Genomic DNA, 23,708 nt, shown 5'->3' on the forward strand with positions numbered 1-23,708 from the left:
TGCTTGTTCTGCATCTTTAGTTCTTATTTTTCAGATTTTATTACTTGAGAATGTTTTTCTGTATCACTTTTGGGAAACTGTACCCCAAGTCTCTGTCCCTCTGTGGTTCCATATTATCTGTATGATTAGCTGTGTTGCAAAATGCTAGTTTGTTGTTGCTAGGTTTGCTGGCTTAGTGTGTTTCTGTCTGGGTTCAAGGCAAGCAAATATTTATTATATCATGCTTAGGATACTTACTGATAAAAATCTTCTGCCTTGGCAAGCTTCTTACAAATTCCCCATGCCTTGCAAGCTCAGGAAGAGCAGGCTGGATGAGTGGATGGTGAGGTGGATTGAGAACTGGCTGAATGGCACGTCTCAGAGGGTTTTGAGCAGTGGCACAGGGTCTAGTTGGACTGTCACTAGCGATGTCCCCCAAGGTTCAATACTGGAATTGTTTAACTTGTTCATATGTTACTTGGATGCAGGGGCAGATGCCTCCTCAGCAAGTTCACTGATGACACGAAGCTGAGAGGAGTGGCTGATGCCCTGGAGTGCAGCGCAGCCCTTCAGGGGGACCTTAACAGGCTGGAGGAATTGGCAGAGCAGAACCTTTTGTGTTGGGAAGGATGAAAGTTTGACAAGAAAGTCTCACAGATATGTATACTTGGCAGAAAGATTTTTGAATGTAAAATCTGAAGAAGGAATAGAAATGAAAGCAAGTTTTGATATAGAAGAAAAGAATGGCTGAGCCAGTGTTACTGGATAACCAAGGAGGCAAAGGGTGTGTTAGTTAGAAGGGGTTTTTATAACTTAGAGCAAAGGATAAACCCACCTCAAACAAGATGTTTTTACCAAGCAGAAAGATAGCACAGGCAAACAAGTCAGCAAATGTTGCAAGTAGATAAAAGGTCTCAGAATTTTCCACTGCAAGAAAACTGAAAAACAACTTCTAGCTTAAACTGTAACATCCTAACTTTTAGTGATTGGAGAATAGTAACATGAATATGGTAATTATAGTAGTTATGATAGGCTATAGGTAAAAGTTAAGGTATAGATTGGTTCTTCTGTATTAAGATGCTCAGCAAAGTATATAATGCATTGTAACCAAAATTAAAGAGTCTCCAGGCCTTCCTGCAGCTAGAGCTGACAGCTGTAGGCACAGGTTCTGTTGCCCATGACCCTGGACTGTCTTTGATGTAATAAACTGCATTTTGAAGAGTTGCCTGTAGTCCTGCATCTCTCATTCAGGCTCTTACTCTTTTGAAATTCAACAAAGACAAATACAGGGTCCTGTTCATGGGGAAGAATAATCCCACACATCAGTACAGGCCAGGAACTGACCTGCCAGGAGGTAGCTCTGAGGACAAGGACCTGGGAGTCCTGGTGGACAACAAGCTGTCCATGAGCCAGCAGTGCCCTTGTGACCTTGAAGGCCAATGGTATCCTGAGGTGCATTAGGAAGAGAATTGCCAACAGGTCAAGGGAGATGATCCTGCCCCTCTACTCAGCCCTGGTGAGGCCACATCTGGAGTGCTGTGTTCAGTTTTGCGATCATCAGTACATGGGAGAAAGGGATCTCCTGGGGTGGATCTAGCAGAGGAGAACAAAGATGACTGGGGGACAGGAGCATCTCACTTACAAGGAAAGGCTGGGGGAACTGGGCCTGTTCAGCCTTGAAAAGAGGCAGCTGAGAGGGGACCTCTCCAGTGTTTATGAGTATCTGAAGGGAGGGGGTCAAGAGGATGGACCAGGCTCTTTTCAGTAGTTCCAAGAATAGGACAAGAGGCAACGGGGAGAAACCGATGCACAGGAAATTCCACCTTAAATATAGAAGAACTTCTTTACTGTGATGGTAACTGAGCATTGGAGCAGCTTTCCCAGAACGGTTGTGGAGTCTCCTTCCCTGGAAGGGAAACCACCTATTCAGAAGCCATCTGGATGCAATACTGAGTAATGGGCTGTAGGGGACCCTGTGTAAGCAGAGAGGTTGGACCAAATGACTTTCCAGCCTCAACCATTCTGTGATTCTGAACCCAGTCTCATGTTCTGCTGGCTCAAGGCTGGGTACTGCCTCAGAACAAGTAAGTGCACTATCACCCTGCTTCAATCTTGTGATTTTCTTGTAAAATCTATGCAGGTCTTTTTTGCAATAGCTCCAGATAACCCTAAGTCTTCTGTCACACACTACAAGACATACTGCAAGTTGTAACAAAAAGACATCTAGTTAATATACAGATAATGATTTATGGCCAAAATATTGGATTCTTGTAACAGAATCCAACAGAATCCAATCTTGTAACAGAGAGTGCTTGACTCTCCTCTAAAATTACCGTAGTAGATTCAAGGTTTCTTCATTCTTTCCTGATCTTAGTGGTTGTTGATTCTCTGAAGCAACATGTCCTTTCACTACTTGGTGCTTACTCGTGACTCTTTTTCTTTTTCAGCTATTTGCTTAGTTTTCTGTGATTCCTTAATATTTTAATTATAAAGATTCCAGTTAGCCCTAGGGTGCTGATGTTCTGGATGTTATAATTTTGCTGGTGTAGGTGAACATTGCAAATATTTACCCAAAGTTATTTAGATGAGAAACATTGCTTACTTATTTCTCTACACAGAGCACAATCTTCTGACAATTTCTACTGAAATATAAAGAAACAATTACGTGTATCTGTATCACGTATCAAAGTTTCTGCATCATTGTGTTCAAAATTCCAGTCACCATTTCTACTCCCTCTAAAATGGTACCCATAAAAACTCTTGGTTTGTTGTACTCAGTCACACGAAATCCATTTCTGGGTCAGTGTTGCAATGGCCCTTTAATAAAAGCAGTCTATACATTCTGCCCTCACATTTGTTTCCCACAATTTTAAAGTAGTGGAGACATGTATCGAATGTTTTCGTTGTCTTTGGTGCAAAAGAGTTTTCCACTATCACTACAGATAAGGTCTATTATCAATAAAGAGCAGGGTGCTTACTACTTTCTTTGTTATGCAAGCAAATAGTCACAATTTTGAACCTGACATGGTTAATAATAAAAATAAGAACAGGCAGACTTCACTCAGACAAAACTTAATAATTAATTTATGCTGCTTCTTTTGAAAGCCTTTCTGCTGGCTATAATTCTGGTGAGACTTCCCATATGTACTCTTAAATTTTAACAGCAGCACTTACAACATTCTTGCTTTTGTTAGCTTATTTACCTTGCCATAATTAAAATTGAAAGTGGAACTATTTAGGCTATTTTCCATTTATGAGTTTATCTTGATATACATGAGATCCTGCTTTGTTTATAATTGGAGCCGGTTCATCCCATTTACAGTTTAGACTGTAAACTTGAGTGGAAAATATGCAACATTACTCAACATCCTCCTTGCCATTCTGCAAAGTAGTGGTTCATTTTTGCTTGTTTATTAGTGCATTAAGCATTCCTTCCCATCTGAGTTGCTATAGCAACATTAATCTCTTCCCAATGTTTAGATAGGGTCAGTAGCTATTCTTCAGTTAAAACATTGGGCAAACTTTTTTTCTCCCAGCCATAGTTCTAAATCACATGAAACTGGGAGAAGCTGGGGCTCACAGGTCATTACAATGACAAGATGGTGCAATATCCCAAACCTTTCTGTAATTTTTCACCTTTTGGCTTAGTGCTATTTTTAAAGTCCCATTGGGCCATTCAGTTTACCTTGAACTGCAAGTTCATAGCAACACGTGCCTTTCTTTTCTTCACAGGCTTCCACATAATTCCTTTATGATTTTCCCTGGAATATATGTTCCCTGTCTCAAATAAATCTATTGGTTCAAATTGCATCTGGAAAATACAATGATAAATGCCTGCATGGTGGTACACTTGGCTATAGTTTTCTTTACTGAACTGCCTCAACCACCTTTGTCAGTGAGTCTAGAATTAGGAAACCATGCTTACTCCCACTTTGCACGGTATATGGGACTAAGGTAGAAATACACATATTCTGGTGTAGTCTGTTTGTGTCCTAACCTGTTGTCCTGGGTTTGGCCAGGATAGAGTTCACTTTCTTCTGATGTTTCTCACTGATGTTTTGGCTGTTGCTAAGTAGTGCTTACCCTAAGTCAAGGACTTCTTAGTGTCTCATGTTCTGCCAGTGAAGAGCTGCACAAGAAGCTGGGAGCAGAGGGAGCACAGTCAGGACAGCTAACCCGAGATGGCCAAAGGAATATTTCCTACCACAGAACATCCTGTTAGGTGGGGGAGTTGGCTGGGAGGAGCAGATTGCAGCACAGGGACAGGCTCAGCATTGATTACTGAGTGGTGAGCAACTATCTTGTGTGTCACTAATTTCTCCTGGGTTTTATTTCCCTCTCTCTTTCCTTATTATTGCTACTATTATTATTGTTGTTGTTATATATGTTTACTCCAGTTATTAAACTTTTCCTACATTAACCCTCATTTCCATGTTGTAAGTTGCTCTATCTTTTTATACCTTGCTTTGTATTTTCTTCAGTTTGTTTGATTTTCTTCAGTTTGTTTGAAAACTGGCTGTTTCTTCCAATGTCAGATCTACTGGGACTACCACAATCTTGGCAAAGGTGTATGCTTGACTATTATTCCAAGATTGCTACCTCTGTATGTTACTTTTTGGTAGGCTTCTACATGACTTGCATTTTTTTTTCTCTCTGCTTCTATTAACCTATGTTCATGATTTCTTTTCCATGATGGAGAGGCTACCAGACTGCCATACTTTGGCAGCCAAATAGTTAAAGCTTGATGTATCCGGTCTGAAACCAAGTATGAAGCTAGGTCATTTCCTTAGGGTTTCTCTTTTAACGTCATTAGCAGAGGTTGTGGCTCTGTTGCTTGTGCAGAGTGAAAGCAAACAGCTCTTTTTTAGTTTCCCCAGCATATCTAATAGAGGATTTTCCATACTTTTGATAAAAACTGGAGCCATTTGTGAACCACACAGAATAACCTGCGGCACGAAGACAATAGCGGAGCTTTTATCCCGTGAGAGACACATAAAAAGGTAAAGTGCACTTCTCTTCTTTCCAGTGATTAAAAACCCTATAGAGCTAGTGATAAAGTCTTGCCTTATTCTACAGAAAGCTCTTATTTATAAAAGCCAGTGTGCATCCAGCTAGCCTAGATTTGCTATATATTCAGTTTTTACTTTTCCACTGATCATGTACTTCAGTGGAGTATGTGTGATATGAACTGCTGCAAAGCAGCCTCTAGTGATGCCTATCCAAAACTAATTGCCTATGCTAATGCTAAACATGGTTTTTAATAAGGAATAGAGGTTTTTTTCCACAAATCTTAAGAATCTTAAAGCAAAATAATTTTATTTCTGTATTCTTTAAACAGCACCGTGTAGAGTGGTAGTGGCCAGCTGAATATGAAACAGCTTACAGTAATGTGCATCTAAAGGCTAGCATTTGAACTACTGCAGTTTTACTTCTTTTTTTTCCTTTTCATTCTTTTTTTGTGAGATTTCTTCACTAATTTGATTAGTGGTTTACTAATTTCTGCAAATATGATTCTCACAAAAATGTAAGCAGCTGCAAAAGTGAAACAAAACCAATTTTTTCATGCATGGACTCTCATAGTCAGTTCTACGCTTTGGTGATGCCAGCATCACCATTCCTTTGACAAAACTATGACTGAGTATTTCACTTTAGATTGTACCTGAGTTTTGTCATGATTAGCTTTGAAACCTCTGTTTTGAGTAATGCTGGCTACTTCTTGAGTATATTCCCAAACTTTCAGTTTTTCCATGCACTGTCATATCATTCATGTGTGGTATGACCTAACACATTCTGATGGTAATTTCATGCATATGTGTTGTATTTTATCTGAAAGTCTGGAGGAACATGGATAAAACACCATTACTTTCTCTCACAGCTAGATGTGGTTATCAGCTGTTCTCTGTTAATGGAATTGCAAAGCATTGGTTAAATCAGTAACAAAACAGTCAAATAATCTGCTTAGTGTTACACGAATTTCAGGCAGACAAACACCCTGAGAGACGGTTACATTATTTAAGTGCTAAAATCTCACTTTTAGCATTTTTTCTTTGCTTTTAATCCTGGTCAAATAGGATGTTAAAATAATAGGTCTCTGTACTAAGATCTTGCTTACCAGTAAACTTGTTGATGGTGGATTGGAGTCCTTCCTCTGCCATTAAAACACAATTTCTATTTTTTCACATTTCAAATTACAGGCACACAAAACTTGAGGAAATTCTGTTACCCAAATATCCACTGTTTTTCTTCCTCCGGATTCTTAATAACAAAGCATCAATGACTTGCAGGAATCACTCCACCCTCACCTCCCACTGGTCAGGCCCAATTTCACAAACATCCGTAGCAAAATCTGTAGCTAATCCATTTTGTTTCAACAAGGCTGTGCCAATAATTCCCTGGTGTTCCTAAAAGGGATCCTCCCATTCCTGAAGAAACAGGAGGAGACTCTTGAACTTGGCAGCTATTTAACTGTGGGCAGAGATCTTAATACAGGTACTTGAACATCCATTCATGCATACAGTGCAGCAAGTGTTATCATTTTCCCTCTTTCTTGAGCTATTGCTGGAATAAATGTTTGTTGAGGAGAGTGGTTATTGACACTACAGTATCAACTAACATCATGGCACGAGTGGTAGTTAATGTTCTTCCCTTGACCACCCAGTACTGATATGGTTATTGGCCATTTCCATTTGTTATATTGTAATTTTAACACTAGACCAGGGGCCAATAGACAGCAGTGTCTCCCTAGACTGTGTTACTGAGAGGAAAAGATAATGTCTGAGGGCTTAGCTGAGAGGGACCTATAATTTTGATAGTTTTCATTCCTTATGAGTTTTTTTTTGCTTGACAAAAGGAGCCAGCAAGGAATTTATGTATTCTATTCCATTTTCTAAAAGCTTTGCCTCTTTTCCTCAAATTCTACGATGTTTTCTTCCTGCAGTTTCATTGATGTCCCCTAAAGGAAGTTTTTATTATGTTGTCCAAAAATATTTTGCAATTAACATTACCACCTCTTTTTACATAAAGAGCTTAACCCACACTGAAGATTGTTTTTTTCCTTTTCTGTTCCTTTTTATCGTTATCTTAAATGGAGACTGGGTCATTTAAGGCTGTATTTCTGAAAACTGTAGTCTGCAGTGTGTAGACATCTCCTTTTAGGAGATCCACAGAACTGGGATTTCCTTGTATTCTTTCTTACCTCCGTTACCTTGCCCATTTTCTTTGTCCATACCTGCTGAAGCTGAATTTGCAGCTCTTTCCATTGTAGCTCTGCTTGATTCCCAGGTCTGATAATTACTCTTGCTAGCTTAAGTCTTGTACCACTGCTACATGAAAGACAGTGGTTCTATTTCATCAGATACATTCCCAGATGCCAATACCAACAATTATCTTAGAATTCACAATATTTTATGGTCTCATAGCATTCTAGGTGGAATAGCCTGCTAGCCAAGTCTCCTGGCATTGCTCAGATAACTGTTCTGAGACATCTACCTACTAAATTTCTTACAGGAAATAGTTCCTGCAGTATAAGCTGATAATCATACTCCATTCTGAAGCTGTACAATCTTTACTAGTTAAGGAAAACTAATTCTTTAGCCCCAAAACCCCCATTTTACAAGTTTCTGAATTCAGTGGCCCCAAGTTTTAAGCAAATCCTCTTGCTCTGCAGTCAGGTCAGCTGCTATTGTTATAATAATCTCCCACATTTTAGGAGCAGCACAACCCAATCAGGAGTAACCAGCAGGGTGCATCCTTTTTTTACCACTGTTTTGGTTTTAACATCACAACTAGATCATAAAAGCCTATTTTGTTTTCACTTTAACCTGAATTTTCAGTATAGTTATGGTTTGAGTTTCCCTTATATCCTAGTAGTATAGTTGACAGTTGTTTTTCTGGGTGACTGGTAATGAAGTAAAATGGCTTTCTGAGTGTGCAGAAATCCATCTGTGCAGTAGAGGTTTCAGGGTGTGTCTTCAAGTTAGTAAATGGTTAACTGCAGAAACTATAAGGTAAACCTAGCAATCAGAAACTGAGAATCTACTTTTAAACACCATTAGACTAGTATTATACACACAGATCCAAAGACAGACAAAAGCCTGAATGTTCTTATTATCAGCTAGATTAAAACTGATGCAAAACAGAGGTAACATTTTTTTGGTAAGATTTGCCATTATTTCCACTCATATTTTGCTGATATAGAAGATATACATATATATTTTTCCTTTTCTATTGTTCACTCCTCTTTTTTCATGTATTCATCTAAATATATATGAAGAAGAAGGGATTTTTAGAGTTGTACAATGTAATTATTCTTTTCCTCTATTTCCTATCATGGTTTAACAATAATGTATTGAGTCATCTGATATGGCATGACAATCAGGTCCTTATCTGTATCCATGTGATCTCTCGGGAGGAGATCAGTTTGCTTAGTTTACCGTTATCAGAATAGTCACTACTATGAATATTGTGGTCTCACAAAGGAAGTTTTGATGACTACCATAGTGGTGGCACATAAAAAGGAGCAAGATAACTTTTACTGTTCTTGGGGTTAGAAGGTTTATGGGGAACATCTTACTATGAAATCTTGAGGTAAGCATTATTCTGCCTGCCCAACTTCACCCTTTTGTGAAACAGAGGAAATTGTCAGTTCTAGTGCTGGATTCAATGGAGCAAGGTGAACTCTGCAACAAATTAAATGCAATAACACAATCCAACCCCCAGTGCATGAAGTGACCATGCACTCATGATGACTTAGGCTTAGCTTCATTTTTGGCCTTAAGGAAACATGTACACTTGCTTTTCTTGAGAGACCTACTACTCTTGAATAGTTCTGTTTACTTGGTATATGACTATAGGTGGAAATCTATTAGGAAAGTAGGTTGTAAGTCTATTCTGTGAAACAATGCATCACACCAGTATTCAGAAAGAGATTTTGTCACGTATATATTTGGAACAAAATGAAGTACTGTATTTCAATAATTTTTGTTCTTGTGAGCATACCATTTCATACACACATTAGATTATGCCATTAGTGTGTGAGAAATATTTATGGTCTTGTCACATATAGTAATAAGCATCTTTCTTTCCCAATGTGTTGCCAACGTGTTCCATAAATAACCGAGGCAGATACGTTCTCCTGCCTCTTGTGCGCCATACCATGGAATCAGTTTCATTATAGAACTTGGCCTGGTTCTGCTCACACCTGCTTATAACTTCCAGCTCGGTGGATGTCTTCATTAACTGATTGTCAGCCATGCAGTGATCACTGCAGAAATCATTTTTCTTCTTTAGGGTGTGGGGTAATTTAGCAATATATCCATCTTCAGACACTATGAAAAGTCCTATAATGTCTTTTGCAAATGGCCCATGACATGGAGTCACTGCCACATTTTTTCTTCTATTGGTTAGATAAAAGGCTTTTTTTGCATGCCAAATCTCATAGATACTCACCAGAGGTAGTTTAAAAAAGATAAATTTTCTAAATTTGGTTCTGCTTCATAGGACTGACTATTCAGAGAACCCCAGAGGATGCTCCCATTGAGGAATCTGAATTAGCATTTAATAAGCATACCTTGCCCACAGGGAATCTCTGGATCCTTTGCCTTAGGTTCTCTAATTTCTACTGGAACAGCATTCCTTTCATGCCAGGTGCAGACAATGAATGCAAGGAGAGTAGATTTCTCCTTACAGTAGGAGGTATCTTGGTTTGACTAGTGCTCAAATGAGATGCTGAGAGTTGCTTTCTTGAATGTTTTCCATACTAACAAACTCATTTGTCCTCAGTGAGTGGTCTTATGGCAACAGGGCTGCTCTGAACACTTTATTCAATCAGGGTGAGCTGTTAATCATTTATGATTTATTGTTGACTATAAAAAGAATTACATGTACTATGGTGGCACTCACACAGGCTCACGTGTCATTGCATGCGAGCAGAATGTAAACTGCACAGAGGTCATGACAGGGCTGAGTCAGAAAGGAGGATGTCTAGAGTGCAAAGAGTGAGGAAGTTGGAATATAAGCAGAGATCTCTTTGTTCCTTCAATTATCATTTTGTGGTGCTGCAACACTGTCCAAAGTCATGTGATTCAAGGATCCCCATGAATATCACCATTCAGGGAGCCACCTGCCAGTTCTTCTGCCTCTGACCTGCAGCCTTTATCTTCCATTCTGTCTGGGAAGTAAGAAATCATGTTGTGATTTCACTGTCCACACAGGGAAGGGGAGGAACATTGAGGAAGACCTCTGAGGCTGATAATTAGTTAAATGATTGGTGCTTATATGGGTGCTTTCTTCTGTTTCTTGGCAGGAAGGTCTGAATTTACTAACATTACTCAAATGAGTTTGGCCATGATTAGCACTTCTTAAGTTTCATTGATTTCATTACTGTTTAATATGTTATGTCACTTTTACACAAAGTTTATACTTAGGCATCAGTAAGAAATAAATAAGAAAAATTCCCTGAAATCTGGATTTGCTATGCAAAGTCTAATAAATTCAAGTTTCAGTGGGAAGTGTATGGGGAAATATTGTTTTTCCCTTAACAAGGAAAATATCTGCGGATAGAACTATAAATTTTGTTGCAATCAAAATACATTTTAATGATCTTATGATGAATTTATGGAAATTAAGATTAAAAATCCTTTATGGAATTAGGGAAAAGGGGATTTAGGGAAGATGCAGGCAGATTAATCAGGCATAATAGCAGCTAATCTGAGTCACTAGAAAGACTGCAGGTAATTGCCTGTTCAGTTACTGTAGCCACAATGTAGCTGGCCACAAAATAGAGAAATCTAATTTTCTAATTGCTGAAGTCTTGCATGGTGAAGAGTTATTTCCTCCAGTCTCTTTAGAACTGTTTCTTGCAAAACAATCACAAGCTGACATATCTTGATATCATAACTGGAATCTTCCTGGTGAGTCTCCCTGGATTGTTGTCAGGCATCATTGGTGTTGACATGTAAGGTAGAGTGTGGCACATGGCAGATGTTTCTGGAAGAAAAATTATATGAGGGAGCACTACCTCTATTGTCTATGGTTATGGCTGTTTGAAAGGTTTGGAGCCTGTGAACATGTGTCTGCATGGTATCCAATTGCCTGTAGAAACACATTTACCTCAGAGTGCACAATCATTTGTTTTACAGTAAACATCAAAAAGGAGCAAGGCAATTTGACTGTGGTTAAAGACAACATGCAGAATGTGGTCACAGTGTCATAGTCAATGTCTTATGAGAGGATTATTTTTAGTCAGTTCTCCACAGCTATGAAATCCAAAGTCTAAGATCAAATAAAACAAGTATACTTCCATACTGCCACAGAAAGTGGAACTCAAATTACTTACAGAAATTAAAAATATTAGCCTATTATTGAAATAACCCTTAGTTTGGGGCTACTTTCCTGAAAGAAGCCAAATCTTTGAAATAGTTTGTGTCAAGAGGATAGTAATGTCAAAGATTAATAGCACCAATTCTGCCTAGAGGGCTTATAGGAACTGGGAGGGTGGCAGGGAGGTGTTTGTTTCTTTTGGTTTGGGGTTTTGTTTTTGTTGGGTTTTTTTGTCAAAAGATGACAAGCAACACTTATGAAAGCAGCATTAAAAATTTGAAAGTACTGTAAAGTGAAGTGAAAGAAGAAGTTCTTCCTATTTGTTGCAGACAGGGAAGGGGTAACAGGTCTAACTTGTCTCAAGAACAATTCATTTTAGACATCCAGAAAAACTCCAAGTAGTTCAGATAATCTGAAGTTCTCCATCTTTGCTTTTGGAAACTAACAGTGAAGGTACAGAATTCAAACACCTGTTAAGAATTTAGTATGTAATATTTGATATTATCTGAAGGAAGGAGGATTTACAGGATGGCATTTTGATATTGTAAGTCCTCCACATATAATGAACTGTAGCTATAGAAATAAACAAAACCTCGAAATTCAGTTTTACTGGGAAAAAGCTGAATGAGAGGTTTTTCAGTCTTATAATTTCCTGTGTGATCTAGACATTTCACAGATAGTATGGAATAGAATGCAAGCATTTAGAAAATATGGCTTTAAATAGTATTGTACAAGGGAATCAGTCAATAGCTTTGATTTCTGTATAAAATATAATATCAATGCTGTTATATATTTCATATATAGTGAGTTTGTGAATTCCTTTCCTTGTTTCTCAGGTGTTCAGCTGTCTGTGATCCAAGACAGAAATGTAACCATCTTTCAGACCTTTGAGGAGATTGCTTAATTTGGAGCAAGAACTGAAAAAAAGTTGATAAAGCTGGGGTTCTGCAAGGTAAGAAAGGTTGCAGACAGAGGTAAGTCTCTTGAAATGGAGTTAAGCAGCAGTTTAGGGACTCTAGAGAAAAAAAATATCATCATGAAAATAAATAAAACACAAAGGGAAAAGCAGGGCTTTGAAAGACAGTAATTCAGTCCCCATGAGGATCCATTCCAGGGCAGCAGAAACCAACTCCATCCTGCCTCACTGAGGACTCCTTGGCCCACAGAGACTTTCCCTGTTTCTTGCTTGTGGGCATGGAATATACCAACACTCAGTTTAGTATTTCATTAATTCAAGTTATCAAAAAATGGTAACGTATGGTAACTAATCAGTAACTGCTGAATACTTTTAAGCTGAGTGTATTCAGTTCACAAAGGGCTCTTTGTGTGTGGCAAAGGGTGATTGTCCAATCAAAGTCACTCCGCGAGGGAAGGATTACTTGTACTGTTACAATGTCACCAGGCATATCCTTGCCTAGAAAAATTATATGGACAAAAATTGGACATGTCATAGTATTATATATTTTATTCAGATTTAAGTGGGAAAAATGTTTTCCACCTGCACAAAAAGTAATTTTGTTTATCTTTTCCTGTCAGTTTTCATTTGTAAAATATAGTCCTGAACATTTTTAAAGCCCTAATGTTCTGTACTATATTTATTTAAATTATTTTTTCCAGCTGTAGCAATAATATAACTTTAAATGCAACTATCCAGCAAGTAATGGTTATGTTTTCAGAAACAAGACTGAGTTTGTAAAGCTGAAAACTAGCACATTAGTAGTAGGAATCCAGTGACATTGGTTTGTGGCAGTCCTCCTTATGAGAATAAAAAATTAACTCCAAATCAAATCACAGACAACAAGAGTGGAGTTTTGTAATTTTAGAACATGCTTTTCAGAATAGACTTTCCTTTTAAACACAAATAGAAGCTTGATGTTTACATTAACTTGATTTGTTCTCATGCTTCGTCCAGGAAAAATAAAATGTCCAGCAATTACAATAGACATTATCCTGTAGCTGAGCATACAGCATAGTTAAAGGAACACAAAATTGTCAGTTTCTGACAGTATAATAATTCCCTTCATGTAGGACAATTCTCATTGATAGAATGGTATTTAAGCTGGCAAAATTCCTTTACAGAGTATTATTCTTTTGCAGCCCTGATTAACAGGCTGCTTAACTAGAGCAGGAGTTCTAGTACCATAAAATCAGAGGTTCTTCACAGGTGTTCTGATCTATGCTATAGTTGAATGTCATTGTGGAATCATTACATAATTCCTGCAATCCTTTCAAGCATTTTGCCTACCTGGCTCTTATTACAAAATCCAACTTTCCATCTTTAACATAAATCGAAGAAAAAAGTAGTTTTTGTGATTTTTCTCTGGCCACAGTATATGCAGATGTTGAAGTATTTGCTTCAGTTTCTTGTCTTGTTTGCTAGTTTTGTTAATAAGTATACTAAAAAAGGTTAGCTTTTCTTGATATTGTTTAGAAAATTTTGAAGGCATTGTGCCATCATTTCACAACAGTTTGTCTCTGAATCAATGATTATCATTATTAGATTAATGTCCCTGTGTCAGTAATTCCAATATCATCGGTCAATTTATGATGTGCTGGCCTGCATCAGGTAAAAAGAATGCATAGATCCAATGTATGATTTGTGGGATGAGATTTTACCAACAAAAATTATTTTTTAGAAGCATATGTAGTTGAAACTTATCCACAGAACCTGAGAACCCTATTTTTCAAATGACTTTTTCTGCAGCTTCAGAAACTCATATCTCATGATCAGTTTGTTAATAAAATATTAATACATTTTGACGCAAGAAGGGGAATGGATAAGTAAATTTAGACAGTTAAATACATGGAAAAGTCTGAAATAATTAATAGTGAGCATGGTACAGGATGATCTGTGTATACCTAATTTAACTGCAGTCCAAAAGTTATGTTATGATCATGCAAACTACAACTTAAATCACAGAGTTATACTGAAAAATCTGGTGAATGGTCTGTAAGAGCAGTGACTCAAAGAATGATTTAAGGTTTGTTTATTGTGCCAATACAATCTCGCATTGTACTGGAGAGCCCAAGAGAGATTATTCAAACCATGCATTTATAACATATAAGAGAAGGGAATTACCTGTGCTTCAGTCTATGGAATCAATGTTGACAGAACAAAGGGGCCTATGATCATATTTCAAACATGTAAAAAGTATTTATGCTTAAAATTCTAAAAAAGATGTGTGAATATAATGCAGACACAATAAAAGTATGTTAGGCAAAGGGAAATTGGCTACCATCTTAACAAAGAGGGGATTAAGTAAACCTTATGAATATATGTAAGTATTTTCACATAAAAAATACATCTGATGATGCAGAGCTTCCCAGAAATTGTAATATCCAAGTGGTATTGTTCTATCTTCAACTAAACAATGTCTGTGAGGTCTGTGAGAGGAGATGGAGCATAGAGCAGTTAGCCAACAGGCATAACAAACTTATGACCACTTGTAATTTATAGTGTAAAATTAGAAGTTTTCCTCTTGTACAGGCATTGCTTTAGACAAGGCCAATTTACCTGACCTCATGAGTCACTTTACTGAACTTTCAACTGGCTAAAATCTCTTAAAACATTTACTCCATAACTCAAAGGTAGCTCTTTTACTCCATAACTCAAATGTAGCTCTTTGAACTGCAGCTGTCATTATCTTTATAAAATCTCGCTGATCCACTGTTGGGTAGGGCTGAAATGGACATGTAGCAGAAGTTTTGACAGTCCAGGTAGATGAAACTTATCAGCCATTCTGTATTTTCTTCTGCAACTAGGGATTTTTATTGTCCAACAGTTCCCATATTACCAGATCTCCGCTTCTTCTAATCATAATATAACAAACTGGGCTGAGAAGGAATTTTAAGTTGTTTATGAGCCTTAAATAAAGGCTCGTAAATAGCTCAAAGGTCATAGATTGGTCATCTCTGTTTAAATCCCTCTTCTGTGAGAAATTTTGTGACTAGTAAGTAGAAGTTAAAAAAAAAACTGTTTTCTTTTATCTTGAACTATTGAATGATCAGGACACCCTGCTTTCAAGACATCCTCACTTAGCTTCTAGTCAATGTCTACTTGATACAGACAATGTCTATACAAGATTTCATGCTTCAAGTCTTGGGCCTATAGAATTAAAAATTCCCCCTTGATGATATCAAAGATTGGCTAAAGCTGAGGGTAAGCTGTTGATGTAACCAAATAGCTGATCTGAGTTTTCAAACACTGGCTTTATGAATCCTGCTAATGTATTTAGGGCAAAACCAGTCACCAGACTTTGGATGAGAAAGTATTTCTCCATGGATTAGGTTGACTACGTTGATTAGGCACCTACGTTGTTTCTAGGTGGTTTTGTATATTTTGGTTGTAAATCAGCTGCTATGTTCACCCACACGGTTTTCATATGCTCAGGTAATATGCAGTGGCGATGCCTCAGATTCTGTTGCTGTTGGTTTATTTTACAGATTTAATCTCTTCAGGCTGAAATTGTGTACTTTCACCCAAATTATACATTTTTAACCAGACATAAGAGATTAGAAGAAAGATCTAATGATCTCCTCTGATTTCAAATTCACTGCAATTGTGGAGCTATGTGACTGAACAAACTACAGAAGCTATAGAGAAGTTACAGAATTTTGTATCTATTAAGTAAATGCAAAATACTGTACTTCCCCAATTTTCCTACTTTTTAACATCGCTTTAGTTGATTCAGCTTCTACTGTGATTAAAACAGATGTGTGTCATTTTCTTTGCATTGCTTTATGCAGGCAAGAGAAACTCTGGTAAAAATTGCTCTTGTGTTTTATTTCTATTTCTGTTTCTTATCATGATTGCACTGCAATAGCATTGAGACATGGCAATGAGATAACAGAACATTCTGACAGATCTCATTGTTCTATTTTCCATTTAGGGCAAAGCAGTTGTGAAAGAACTGCATATACTATTCCTTTTTCTTTTTTTTTTTTTTTTTTAATCAATAGACTTTCTTTAAGGATTCTTACTTTGGTTTTTTTGGTTCCCACTGAAATAATTGGATCAGTCCATTAAGATCAAGTCCAGGAAAGCATTTAGGCACACAAGTTAAAATCCAGTATTCCCAGTAACTGCTGTGGATAGACTTCTATATAAATACATCACAATGACTGTTGATAAACATACAATACTTATTAACTGTCTATATTCTTCTTGACTGGCAATGATAAACTACCCTTTCTAAAGTAATCCTCAATCTGATAAGACTATCTCTATTCCAAAATATTATAAAAATACTGTTTCACTAACATTTTGAGATTACAGGTATGCAAGACAAAAAGAAACAAAAATATTTTTTTCTGGGTAATTATCAAATAAAGTAAATTTTGTGTGAGTAATGTGATAGAAGACCTACAGGAAAATTCATGTAAACATTCTTATCTTCTAGGACAAGTATTTTCATTTAATTTTTCATAAATTTTATTTCTGTAAAAGTGTTGAACATGTCTATTTTAATACATACATTGAAATAAGTGTTATGAAGCAAATAATTTATTTGTTTAAAATTTTTGTTATTTTCATTGAAGCAGTGCCTACAGATACTGATAAAAACAGCACATTCCACAATAGAACAAATGGCCCATTTCAAACAGTTTAGAATATAAACATACATTCAAAAATCAGAATACTAGTTAAGCACATTTCTGCTGACCAGAGTATTTCCAAAACACTTCTAAACTGAGTGTGAAACTCATCTTGCTGTTCTGCAGTTACTCAAATGAGGAACTATATGCACTGTAGTAAAATCCTGTTTTCTTTCATGCTAGATGGGTAATGTTTTCCTGGATTAGATTTAGAAGATGGGAAAGGAAGCAAAAGATTAAAACAATGTTTTGGTGTTACCTGGTTTCATTCTCACTGGGTATTCAAGGGTGGATTCATCTTTAAGTGCAACAGTTACTTCAAGCATTCAGCAACATTTCTAATAAGGTAAAGAGGAGTTCCTTTCAGTTTAAGGGGCAAAATTAAAACAACAGTACCTATAACAAGGAAATTTTTCTGGTGGAAGAATATTCAGAATATGGATAGATGTATTCAGGCTTGTTTTCCCAGGTGACAATGAACTATGCATGCGTTCAAGGACTAGTATTATTCCCTTTAGGAAAAGGGAGGTACAGTCCAAAGTGCATACATTTCATTACCCAAGATAAACGAGGCTATTGGAGTGGGAAAAAATCCAAGAGAAAGCTATTTGTTATGTCTGTCTTACATAAGAGGAGCAAAGTCCAATCATGCTACATGTCCTTAACCATATTCATTCTGCTCAGGTTTGAATAATTTTTCAGAGGAGTAGACACAAACCAGGAGCAACCTTTCACGGTATGTCAGTAGTTTGGAGGGTTTTTTTAAAATCAGAGATATTTTATAAATTCACTGATAAATAAAACAAATCTAATTTACTGCATATTCTTTTAAATAGACATTTAATTTTTCATTTATTTTGTATATCTGTGCTGCATTGCAGAAAATATTACTCTTATATCATTCAAATTAAATTAAATAAATGACGGAGTTATCAAATGGCTAAATACAGAATATAAATGTTTGTAAGGAAACTCCAAATTTCTGGACTTCTTTCTATATGCTTATACTTGGGCATTATGAATATTCACTTTGCAATATATGATATTAATAACTTTATTGATTGTAATAAGTACCCATATTTCTCTTTCAAACAAATGATTGTTGAGATTGCTGTCCTTTGCTTAAGATTGTGTATTTCTCAGTCAAATATTATTTTACAGGAAACTATCTTCAATAAATTTAAAATGCATTCTGTAGATGAAAAGAAGTATACTGCAGATGGAAATAGTCATGAGATCGCTGCATCCAGCCAGGGTCATGAATCTGAAGACAAACAGTAAGTATTCTTAAATATAGTAAACATTATGTATTGGAGCTTATTAGACTCCATTACCTTGCTTTATATTTTATTGAAATTCGTATTCTAAAACTTATTTTAACTTATTTTGCTAAGAAGACCTAGTAAGAGAAAGCTTTGTATCAACATAAGAGTAGCATTGATTGGCACATTCATTTCATGAAAAGGACTATTTATTTTCTCCTTTAAAGGACTAAGTGTCCTCAATATTGACTAGAAAAACAATTCTAAAATATGACATAAATTATGTTGGAATGGAAATATTGGATACATTTATGTCATCTACTAAAAATTATCTTAAAAATTTTAGTACAGTGGTTAATCAACATTTTACATACCTTGAACATGTTATCTATTCCCTATCCACTATGTACAAAAGTTTTCCTCTCTTCTGTTTTGAAATCTATACAGTGCTTTAGTTCACAACTTCCCTGACCAGATACTGGAACCACCAGCCCCACTGATGTTGCTTCATCCTTGAAGGGGTGAACTGGGAAGAACATTACTTAAATTTATAGAAGTTAGGAGATGATGCTACTTATATTGCTGAAGTTTTAAATAGAAACATCTCAAGAATGCCCAGTAAATCATGGTCATTTTACACAATTATTTGCTGTAAAATTATTTCAAAATTATAATATAATTGAACTGCATTAATATGTTGAATTAGTATTTCTGCAAAATGAGGTCCCTTTTTAAATTCACTAAAATGACCACACTTTTTTTTAGCAAGGAAAAGAAGAAGCAGAAGAAAGGGGAAAAACCTAAGGTGGTTAGCCCATTTGCACTGGTAAGGTTTATTCTCTCTATACGTGTCCACATATACACACACACAGCACACTTCAAAGTGAAATCAAAAATGGTTACAGTTATGTTAGTATCCTGAATATATGATGCTGTCTCTACCAAATATATTCATACAACAGAATATTGACTATAGTATTAGAAATCAAGTAGTTCTTTTTGTGGATGTAGTTATACTAAAGAAGCTGTCTTTTACAGGTAAGTATTCTTAGAAGTGTTCCCTTGGTAAATCATCATCTTAAACACACCCATATCAAATACTTGTTTATGAAAGATAGGAATTTCCATGTTCACATCGAGAAGCATGATCATATACCTATACTGAGTGTGGTCTTTTCCTCTAAATTACCAGAGTCAGGTACTAATCACACTAATTATCCCCATGAGTCATTATTCAATCACCTGAGTCAGCAGTAAAGGGCAATTCCACGCTACTGATGAAAATTAAAATTAAGAATTGTATGCTAAAAGGTTCCAGATTCTTTAAAATTTTCTGCATGTATTTTAAACCACAAACTTGTAATATTTAATCAACTAAATCCTAGGTCCTCTTTTAGCCATACTGAAATATTTTATATTTTGTAGGTTTAGTGTGTGTAACACACAGCAATGACACTGCAAATAACAAACATAAAGCTGTAGTACATGATGGTGGCCAGTGCCCAATTTCTTTGCTTTGCTATATCAGTTTACACTAGCACAATTACATCATACAACTATAATTTACATCACTAAACTTAGTAGTTTACAGTACAGAATAAACCCAATGATTTTGCAATAGATGAGCTCAAACTTTATTAAGTTCAATGGCAAGAGAATTTAAGATCTAGATTTCAATACCTTTTTATGATGTCTATGGTACATTAGGAACATTAGATTTTCTGGCTGCATAATAATGAATTTACAGTAAAAGAAATTATTGCCTTAGTTATCATAACACCATAAAAATTTCTTATAATTTGAACTTTAAGTGGCAAATGTAAAAAGCATAAATTTTTTATGTCTTGTTTTCCTATGGCCTTTCTTACCCAGGCATACTAGTGCATTAAAAATGCCACGTCTCTCTGGTTTTGAGAGTTTATAGTATAAAAGGGCTTATATAGAAAGGATTTATACCTGTACATTTAAACTGTTTTTAAACTGTATTTCTAAAGAGATAAAGTTGTAAGTTTGGTGTACAATTTATAGCTTTTTCTTTACTTTCTTGACTTTGTAGACTTAGCATTGTGTTAGCATTCGAATACAACAGTTAGAATGAATTTTTATTCTCACTCACAGTTCCGATACTCCAGCTGGTCAGATAAATTATTAATGATACTGGGCACAGTGCTGGCAGTAGCCCATGGAAGCAGTCTCCCTTTTGCCATGATGATTTTTGGTGATATGACTGATAGCTTTGTTGCATCTGGAGACAAAGAGTTTACAGGTAAGAATATATCTGCTATGACAAGAACAATGGCTCCTATTTAAAAAAGAAACAGGAAGATTCACACATCTTGACAGGAGATACAGATGTCAGAAACCACAATGCTATGCTATGATGCAAATTAGTAGCTCATGTTCACTATAATAGAGATTCACTGTGGTTGCGGTGACATTGTAGTGGGAGTCTCCTATAGGCTGCTTGACCAGGAAGACTGAGCAGATGAGTTCCTCTATAGATAGATTGGAGCAGCCTTGCATTCACAAGCCCTGGTCCTCATGGGGGTCTGCAACCACCCCAATAACTGCTGGAGGAACAACACCACCAGGCACAAGCAATCCAGGAGGTTCCTGGATTGTGTTGATGATAAGTTCTTCAAATGATGGAGGAGCCAGTGACGAGAGGTGCTATGCTGGACTTTGTTCTTGCTAAAAAGGAAGGACTGGTGGGGAATGTGAACTTGAAGGGCAGCCTCGGCTGCAGTGACCATGAAATCATGGAGTTTCAGGGCAGCAAGGAGGGAGGACAGCAAGATCGTTATCTAGAACCTCAGTAGAGCAGACCTGGATCTCTTCAAGGACCTGCTAGGTAGAGTACCATGGGATAAATCCTTGGAGGGAAGAGGGGCCCAAGAAAGCTGGTTGATATTCAGGGATGACCTTGTCCAAGCTCAGGAGCAATGCATTCCAACAAAGAAGTCAGGCAGAAACACCAGGAGGCTTGCATGGATGAACAAGGAGACAAGCTCAAACACAAAAAGCAAGCCTTGAGAGGGTGGAAGCAAGGAAAGAGAGCTTGGGAGAAATACAGAGTATCTGTCCAAGCAGCCAGGGATTAGGTTAGGAAAGCTAAAACCCTGATAGAATTAAATCTGGCCAGGGATGTCAAGGACAACAAGAAAAGCTTGCATAGGTAGGTAAGTGATCAAAAGGTGATGAGAGAAAATGTGGGCCCTCTTCAGAAGGAAATGTAAACCTGTTTATTTGAAATACAGAGAAGGCTGAGGGACTCAATGATCTTTTGCCTCAGTCTCCACTGGCAAATGTTCCAGACATTTGGCACTGTCCAAATCGCAGAAGGGAAAGGCAGGGGCTGGGAGAATTAAGAGCTGCCTGCTGTAGGAGGTCAGGTTTGAGAATATCTAAGGCATCTGGAGTTCCACAAGTCCATGAGACCTCATGAGATGCACCTGTGGGGCCTGATGGAACTGGTGGAGGAAGTTGCTAAGCCTCTGTCCATTATATTTGAGATGTTACGGCAGTCTGATGAAGTTCCCACTGACTGAAAGAGGCAGAAACATAACCCTCATTTTTAAAAAGGGAAAAAGGAAGACCCAGGGAAGTCCAGGCCAGTCAATCTCACCTCTGTGCCCAGCAAGATCATGAAGCAGATCGTCCTGGAAACTGTGCTAAGGCACGTGGAATATAAGGAGAGGATTGATGATGGCCAACATTACTTTTTAAAGGGCAATTAATGCCTGACAAATTTGATGACATTTTACAACTGGCTTACAGATTTGGTGTGTAGGGAAGAGCTTGGACATCATCTACCTGGACTATCTGCAAAGCACTTGACACTATCCCAATCAACACTGTTTTCACTAAATTGGAGAGGCATGAGTTTGATGGATGGATCACTTGGTGGATAAGAAATTGCCTGGAGGGTCACAATCAAAGAGTTTTCCAAGTGGAGACCAGTGATGAGTGGGTCCTTCAGGGGTCAGTATTGGGACGGACACTGTTCAACAGCTTTGTCCTTGACATGGACAGTGGGATCTGATGCACCCTCAGCAAGTTTGCCAGTGACACCAAGCTGTGCAGTGCAGTTGATGTGCTTAAGGGAAGGGGTGCATCCAGAGGGAAATTGACAGGCTGGAGAATGGGTCTCTGGGAATCTCATGAAGTTCAACAAGGCAAGTCCTGCATGTGGGTTGGGCCAATCCCAAGCACAAATACAGGCTGGGAGAAAAATGGTTTGAAAGCAGCCCTGAGGAGAATGATTTGGAGGTGTTTGCTGACAAGAAGCTCAACATGAGCCAGCGCTGTAGGCTAGGAACCCAGGAAGTAATATCATGGGCTGCATCAAAAGAATTGTGACCAGCACATGGAGGGTGGTGTTTCTACCCTCTCTACGTCTCTCTGGACTGCTGCATCCAGCTCTGGGACCCTGCACCATAGGGAGGATAACTGTTGGAGTAAGTTCAAAGGAGGGCCATGAAGATGATCAGAGGGCTGAAGCAGCTCCCTTATGGGGACTGGCTGAACAAATTGGGGCTGGAGAGCGACCTTTTACATCAACCTGTAGTAATAGGATGAGGGGTAATAGCTTTAAACTGAAAGAGGGACAATTTAGATGAGATATCAGGAAGAAATTCCTCACTATGAGTGTGATGAGAGACTGGGACATGTACACCAGAGATGTTGTGGATGCCTGATCCCTGGAAGTGTTCAAGGCCTGCTTGGATAAGGCCCTGAGCAACCTGGTCTAGTGGAAGGTGTCCCTGTTCATGGTAGGGGGGTTAGAACTGGGTGGACCCCTTAAGGTCCTTTCCAACCCAAGCCATTCTGGTTTTCTATGTGTGTATGCTCAAGAAGACTTTTAAATCTCAAATTACAGTGATGTAGTTTTGTAGTCAGTGGAGTTATGACAAACCCTGTATTAGTAATGTTCATTCATGTGCATTAAAATTTCCTCCTTTCTTCCAAATCATCTTGATTCAAAAGGAGATGTAGCAACTCCAGATATGCTGAACAGCATGCAGGAAAACTAATTTGTTAAATCTTGCTCTGTTAAAAGTATTTTCTCTTCTCTTCCTTTCTAAGGAAACTCTTCAATGGACGAATGGATGAATTTCACTTCAGAAATGCTTAACAAGCTGGAAGAAGATATGACAAGGTAATTAAAAATTGATATTTCCTCTTCTTTTTTTAATGTAGCCACACATTTCTAGTCAAGCCATTCCTCTCCCGAGGATGTTTTGCACACTTTAAACAACATTAAAAAAAATGATTTAATAATATGTGTAACTAAAGATTGGCACAAGGGATTATTTGAGGCCCTCATAAGATTCTTGAACATTCCTAGCTATTTCCAACAATTTTCCTGTAATGTCTTGCTCTGACCCATCCTGACACATTTCAGGAGTGCTCTATATCCCGGTGAAATCTGCATTGCCTTCCTTCTTTCTTCTCCTGCTCTGAATTTATAAAGAGTAATTGTTATGAAAAAAAATTATATTGATTATCATCTGTCAATACCTTGAGCCTTGGTGATTCACTTGCAAAAAAAGT

The 23,708-nt window shown here is 37.4% G+C and overlaps 1 protein-coding gene across 1 annotated transcript in view; it reads left to right on the forward strand.

Moving 5' to 3' along the window:
* The first annotated feature begins 4,798 nt into the window (after positions 1–4,798).
* The window catches only part of ABCB1 (ATP binding cassette subfamily B member 1), a 49,413-nt gene continuing 30,503 nt past the window's right edge, over positions 4,799–23,708 (forward strand). The window contains exons 1-6 of the mRNA XM_031066762.1: positions 4,799–4,979; positions 12,135–12,250; positions 18,055–18,170; positions 18,921–18,981; positions 20,274–20,421; positions 23,241–23,313. Of these exons, the coding sequence (XP_030922622.1) occupies positions 18,079–18,170; positions 18,921–18,981; positions 20,274–20,421; positions 23,241–23,313 (374 nt within the window). The 5' untranslated portion in view covers positions 4,799–4,979; positions 12,135–12,250; positions 18,055–18,078. The remainder of the gene's footprint in view (positions 4,980–12,134; positions 12,251–18,054; positions 18,171–18,920; positions 18,982–20,273; positions 20,422–23,240; positions 23,314–23,708) is intronic.

The sequence above is a fragment of the Geospiza fortis genome, unplaced genomic scaffold, assembly GCF_000277835.1.
Source record: "Geospiza fortis unplaced genomic scaffold, GeoFor_1.0 scaffold138, whole genome shotgun sequence".
Classification (NCBI taxonomy): Eukaryota; Metazoa; Chordata; class Aves; order Passeriformes; family Thraupidae; genus Geospiza; species Geospiza fortis.